This window comes from Rhincodon typus, chromosome 31 (genome assembly GCF_021869965.1).
Source record: "Rhincodon typus isolate 14 chromosome 31, sRhiTyp1.1, whole genome shotgun sequence".
In the NCBI taxonomy this organism is placed as follows: domain Eukaryota; kingdom Metazoa; phylum Chordata; class Chondrichthyes; order Orectolobiformes; family Rhincodontidae; genus Rhincodon; species Rhincodon typus.
This window is the reverse complement of record NC_063362.1, coordinates 12,248,284-12,254,754: the sequence shown is the minus strand read 5'-3', so window position 1 is coordinate 12,254,754 and position 6,471 is coordinate 12,248,284. Positions and strand designations below refer to the sequence as shown.

The window sequence follows — 6,471 nt, the reverse complement described above, 5'->3', positions numbered from 1 at the left end:
GTGCTTTCCTGCTCCTCTGATGCTGCCTGGCCTGCTGTGTTCCTCCAGCTCCACACCATGTTGCATCTTTCCCCTCTCTCTCTGAAGCTGAAGGCAAAATTCAATCACATTATGGTTTTTGTCACTTAGGGCACCTTTGCTGTGTGATAATTAATTAACCCTATCCCCTTGCATAAATCAGGTCTATTACAGCCTGCTCTCTCGGTTGGCTCTAGAACATGTTCTCAGAAATTATCCTGAAAACATTCTATGAACTCATCATTCAGGGTATCTTTGCCCATCTGACTTTTCCAGTCTTTATTTAAATTAAAATCTTCCATCATTATTCCCATTTTCTTCTGACAAACTCATTTTTTCCTTCCTGCTCTACCTTACCATGTGGTTACTGTTAAAGACCTGTAAACCAGTCCTGAGATTGATTTCTTGCCTTCACCATTTCTCATTTGGTTCGGAAAAATAGAGGCATAGACTATTTGCTAAATGGGAAAGGCTTCAGTTTGCATTTGCCTTCCTAACTGTCACGTTAGCATCCATTTCAAGGGGGCTAAAATACAACAGCAGAGATGTACTGCTCTGGTCAGACTGCATTTGGAATATTGTGAGCAGTTTTGGGCCCTGTATCTAAGGAAGGATGTGCTAGTATTAGTGGGGGTCCAGAGGAGGTTTACAAGAATGATCCTTGTCATAGGAGAAGTGGTTGAGGATTCTGGGTCTGTACTTATTGGAGTTTAGAAGGATGAAACTTATAGAATACTGACAGGCACAGATAGAGTGGACAAGGAGAAGATTTTCCATTAGTAGGAGAGACTAGGATCTGAGAGCACAGCCTGAAAATGAAGGGATGAACCTTTAGATTGAGATGAGGAGGAATTTCTTCAGCTAGAGGATGGTGAATCTGTTGAACCCACTGCGCAGAAGACTGTGAAGGTCAAGTCATTCACTGCATTTAAGACAGAGATAGATGGGTTCTTGATTGGTAAGGGGATCAAGGCTTATGGGGAGAAGGCAGGAAATTGGGGATGAGAAACATACCAGCCATGATCGAATGGTGGAGCAGACTCAATGAGCAAAACGGCCTAATTCTGCTCCTACACCTTATGATCTTATGGTCATTTCTACCTAAATTATTTCCTGATCTTCCTTTCCTGAACTTGCTCGTCTGTCTTTATGGTGATAACACCATTATCAACTAACAGAGCCACAGTGCCACCTTTTCAGGTCTATCCTAAGTGACCTACACCTGGTAAGATTCAGATCCCAATCAATGGTATCCTACCAGAGATAGTAGGAACTGCAGATGCTGGAGAATCCGAGACAACAAGGTGCAGAGCTGGATGAACACAGCAGGCCAAGCAGCACCATCATAGGAGCAGAAAGGCTGAAGTTTCGGGCCTAGACCCTTCATCAGAAAATTTTCTGATGAAGGCTCTAGGCCCGAAACGTCAGCCTTTCTGCTCCTATGACGATGCTGCTTGGCCTGCTGTGTTCATCCAGCTCTGCACCTTGTTGTCAATGGTATCCTACAGCCGTGTTTCTGTGATGGCTACCAGATCATTCTTATTTATTCCTTTTTGCTCCCTTAGTTTATCTGTTTTATAGAGTCATAGTGACGTACAGCACAGAAACAGATCCTGTGGTCCACCTCGTCCATGCCGACCAGATATCCTACATTAATCTAGTCCCAGTTGCCAGCATTTGGCCCATATCCCTCTAAACCCTTCCTATTCATGTACCCATCCAGATGCCTTTTAAATACTGTAATTGTATCAGTCTCCACCGCTTTATCTTGCAGCTCATTCCATCCATGCACCACCCTCTCCATGAGAAAGTTTCCCCTTAGATCCCTTTCAAATCTTTCCCCTCTCACCTTAAACCTAGTTTTGGACTCCTCTACCCGGATAAAAGAGCATGGCTATTCACCCTATCCATGCCCCTCATGATTTTATAAATTTCTATAAGGTAACCCCTCAGCCTCAGATGCTCCAGGAAAAATAGCCACAGCTTATTCCTCCTTTCCCTATAGCTCAAACCTTCCAACCCCAGAATCCTTGTAAATCTTTTCTGAACTCTTAAGTTTCACAATATCTTTCCTATAGCAGGGAAACCAGAACTGAACGCGGTATTTCAAAAGTGGCCTAACCAATGTGCTGTACACCTGCAACATGATCTCCTAACTCAATGGGACTGACCAACAAAGGCAAGCATACCAAATGCCTTCTTCACTGTCCCATCTACCTGCAACTCCATCTTCAAGGATCTATGAACCTGCACGCCAAGGTCTCTTTGTTCGGCAACACTCCCCAGGACCCTATTATTCAATGTACAAGTCCTGCTCTGATTTGCCTTACCAAAATGCAACACCTCACATTTATCTAAATTAAAGCTTTGTTTTGAATGTTAGCTGCAGAGCCTTTGGTTCTATCCTTTTATTGCCTGTGTAAGTTCTAGTCTTATTTGTTAGTTGACTCTTAGATTTATATTCTCCATCTCCCTTCCTGTAACAATTTACCATTTCTGATGTTAATACTTTGCTCTTCAGCCGTGACTCTAAACTTTGATTTGCCATGTCTTCCCAAATTTAATCCCTTGTTCCCACTATTTAATTTAAAATCCTCTCTACTTCCCTAGTTATGCCAGGAACACTGGCTTCAGCATGGTTCAGGTGGACACCATCCCAATGACACACGCACCCCCCCCCCCCCCCCCCCAAACTATCGGAGCCCTCACTATTCCCTGTAATGGTGTCAATGCTCACAAATCATAAACCACACAAGTCTTTTAGCTGTGCATTTATCTCTCTAATCTCAATTTCTCTATGCCATGGGTCAGATAGTATTGCAGAGATCAAATCCTTTAAGGTTTTGCTTCTAATTTAGCACCTATGTTCTCACACTGCAGAATTGCTATACTTGTCTTCCTGTGTTCTCACACTGTAGAACCTCTATCCTGACCACAAGGAATTACAGAGAGTAGTGAACGCAGCCCCAATCTATCACAAAAACCAGCCTTCCTTCCATCGACTCTCCCTATACTTCTCACTCCTCAAGAAAGCAGCCAACATAATCATAGACCTCTTCCACTCTCTTCCATCAGGCATAAAATACAAACGTTTCAGAACACCTATGAGAACAGCTTCATCCCCGCTGTTATCAGAAGGGCCCTCTCAGACATTAGAGTTGATCTTTCTCTGCATCTTCTCTATAGTTGTAACACTATATTCTGTTACTTGGAGACAGTGAGGACTGCAGATGCTGGACAATAAACGTGGAACTGGAAAAGCACAGCAGGTCAGACAGCATCCGAGGAGCAGGAAAGTCAACGTTTTGGGCTGAAACCCTTCCTCAGGACTGGGGAGAGGGAGGGGAGCCCAGAAATAAATAGAGGGACGGGGTGGGTTTGGGAGGTGAGGGTAGGTGAGATGGTGATAGGTGGATGCAGGTAGGTTGGTCAGTGGGAAGGGTGGAGTGGATAGGTGTTTAGGAAGATGGACAGGTTGGGGGAGGAGAGATTTTGAAGCTGGTGAGGTCCAATATTCAGGCCATTGGGCTTTAAGGTCCCAAGGCAAAATATGAGGTGTTGTCCCTCCAGTTTACGTTTGGTCTCACTCTGACAGTGGAGGAGGCCAAGAATGGACATGTCCAGGGGAGGGGGAGGTAAAGTAGATGGCAACCAGAAGGTCGGGTTGGTTGGTGCGTGCAGCGCCCAGATGCTCCACATCCTGGAGCTGTGTTTTTCTATCTCCACATTTATTAACACTATATTCTGCACTCTTGTTCTATTACCCTGATGTACTTATGTAAGGTGGAATTTGCCTGGAAAACCCACAAAACTATACTTTTCATTGTATCTCGGTACAAGTGACAATAACAAATCAAATCGAATCAAATCTGTATTCTCAAACTGCAGAATCTCTACCTTTGTCCTCCTGTGTGGTCACACTGTAGAACCTCTATCTTTTGTCCTGCGTTGTTGGTACCGTCAGACCACGATGACTGGAGCCTCCTCCTCTCACTGCAGGTTCTTCTTCAGCCCTGAACAAATTTTCCCAAACCCTGGCACCAGGCAGCCAACAATGTTGTCAACCCCCATCTTACTGTACTCTCTCCTAATACCACAACTTGCTGATTTTATTCCACTCTCTTGAAATGCCTCCTCTGCCACGGAGATCTAGCTCATCCATTCCACTGCCTTCACTCTCATCTGGAGAAGCTGAAAGGATCTCAAACCCACTGGACAATTACAAAGGCTGTGTCCCCCTCCCTCTGTGTACTCCATACCCACTTCACTGACCAAACCCCACCCCTACTTCCTACCTACTAGCCTCATCCCCGTCTCCTTGACCTGTCTGTCTTCCCTCAACTGACCAACCCCCATCCCAACTCCGTAACTACACTCACCTCTACTGGCTCCATCCCCACCTCCTTGACCTGTCCATCTTCTCTTCACCTATCTGTTCCTTTATCCACCTTCCATCATCGCCTTCCCCTCTCTCTATTTATTTCAGAGTCCCCTTCCCCTCCCCCATTTCTGAAGAAGGGTCCAGACCCGAAACGTCAGCTTTCCTGCTCCCCTGATGCTGCCTGGCCTGCTGTGTTCAGCCAGCTCTACACCTTGTTATCTTTAACATAGCCAATTGGTTACTCTTCACGGAACTCAGACTGATCTGATATCTTTCTAACACTTTTTCCTGGCTCACCTCCAGTGTCTAATCTGTGCAAGCCAGTTCTGTTCTTAATGGTCCTGGGAGAATGTATCCACAAATGAAAAGGATCATTTTAAAAATGTTGCAATCAAGTGAGGATGGGGTGGGGGTAGTTTAATAAAGAACAGCAGCCAAGTCAAACATTGTCCCCCCAATTCCTGTCTGGAATTGTAATGAACTGCGGGACCTTGCCTGGGTACTTGTCTTTTTTTTATTTCAAAAATATACTTTATTCACAAAACATATCTTTGTATGTACCGAGTCATAAAAGCAATTTGGTTCTGTACAGTAAGCATATCAAGGAAACCAAAAAACATTGAAGTTTGACTCTATCCAAGCAAACGAAAGGCATCTCTTACTCAAACCAGACTATATTTTACATGGAGATAGTAGGAACTGCCGATGCTGGAGAATCTGAGATAACAAGGTGGAGCTGGAAGAACACAGCAGGCCAGGCAGCATCAGAGGAGCAGGAAAGCTGACGTTTCGGGTAGGGACCCTTATTTCATAAGCACTTGAGGCACAACTGAATGGACCCCCACTTAACTTCAGCAGGAAGACCTCACACAGTGGTCTTTCCCCCCTGCACCTTGGCAACAGTTGCTCCAAGGTTTAGTGCGTCCCTCAGCACGTAGTCCGGGAACGTCTGCAACACTCAATCGAGGTCAACTTGCTGTGGAAAGCCAACAAGTTGTCCAGACCCAAATCGTCAGCTTTCCTGCTCCTCTGACGATGCCTGGCCTGCTGCGTTCATCCAGCTCTACACCTTGTTATCTCAATAAGTTGTCATACTTTGCAAGTCCAGAGCCATTGAAAACTGCCATCAAGGAAATGAGCACTTTATGTATGAAGTCTATAAAACCCAACTCTTTGACCAGGTGTTTGGCTCAGTTGTCCTCATACCTCCTTTGGCCAACTGTTAAATGTTTAGTTGGTTGTGAGACTCCTGCGATGACCCTGGGGCGTTTTACCACAATAAGGGGCGTCATTCTAAAGAAATGTTGCTGTTTTCTTGTGTCCAGCCCCGCCCAGCACTAACACTGACACTAAAACTAACAATGTTCCGCTGCGAAATCCAGGTCAAAGCTTTTTCACACTACAAAAAATCTACCGGAAGAATACCAGGGAAAGGTGTACAGCTGTTTCTCACTCCCAAATCCGTGTAAACTTCCACCGAATTCAGGAACCGTCCCGACTGCGAAAGTAACACGAATCCCCAAATTTCTGGCTAATTTTCTGAAAACGTCGGCAGCTTTGAATTAATTGTATCACTAGACTTGCACTTCCGATGGGATCATTCTCGCCGAGAAAGATGACACGAGTTGTCTCACCTCCAGACCATGAAATTACAGTTTACGTTTTTCGACAATTTCAAGTACTGACAAAGTGACTAATTCCCCCCCAAACTCTGCTATTTCAGCTGCAGCTCCAACACCAGATACATTTGTTCAAAACGGACCACGTACCTTCAGATTTAACGTCGTTTCTCCATGTCCCGACTCTGAGCCGGGACGGGGGCTGAAATTCGAAAGGAATAGACAGTTTTTCTCTCCCCCCACTCTCCCTGTTCCTGTCGGATCCCAGATTTGGCGCAACCTGAACAACTTACGCAAACTGCGGCGCAGCCGCACGTCACGTCAGGTGGTGAATGTGAAAGGTAACATCTACCTGAAAACCAACAGCTCCCAGTACAACATCTACCTGTAAACCGGCAGCTCCCACCACAACATCTACCTGTAAACCAGCAGACCCCAGCTCAACATCTACCT

At 45.3% G+C, this 6,471-nt stretch overlaps 2 protein-coding genes across 3 annotated transcripts in view; both read right to left on the bottom strand.

Moving 5' to 3' along the window:
• arhgef16 (Rho guanine nucleotide exchange factor (GEF) 16) overlaps window positions 1–6,471 on the bottom strand; it is a 41,344-nt gene that overhangs the window by 29,774 nt on the left and 5,099 nt on the right. Inside the window, exon 1 of one of the 2 annotated variants that reach the window (XM_020533775.2) lies at window positions 6,169–6,325. The exons of the other annotated variant lie outside the window; for it this stretch is intronic. The gene's annotated coding sequence lies outside the window, so the exon portion shown is untranslated. Of the gene's footprint in view, window positions 1–6,168; window positions 6,326–6,471 lie in introns of those variants that run through there. 2 annotated transcript variants of the gene reach the window in all.
• The window catches only part of prdm16 (PR domain containing 16), a 151,216-nt gene continuing 150,543 nt past the window's right edge, over window positions 5,799–6,471 (bottom strand). Inside the window, exon 17 of the mRNA XM_048614876.1 lies at window positions 5,799–5,897. Coding sequence (XP_048470833.1) covers window positions 5,799–5,897 — 99 coding nt within the window. The remainder of the gene's footprint in view (window positions 5,898–6,471) is intronic.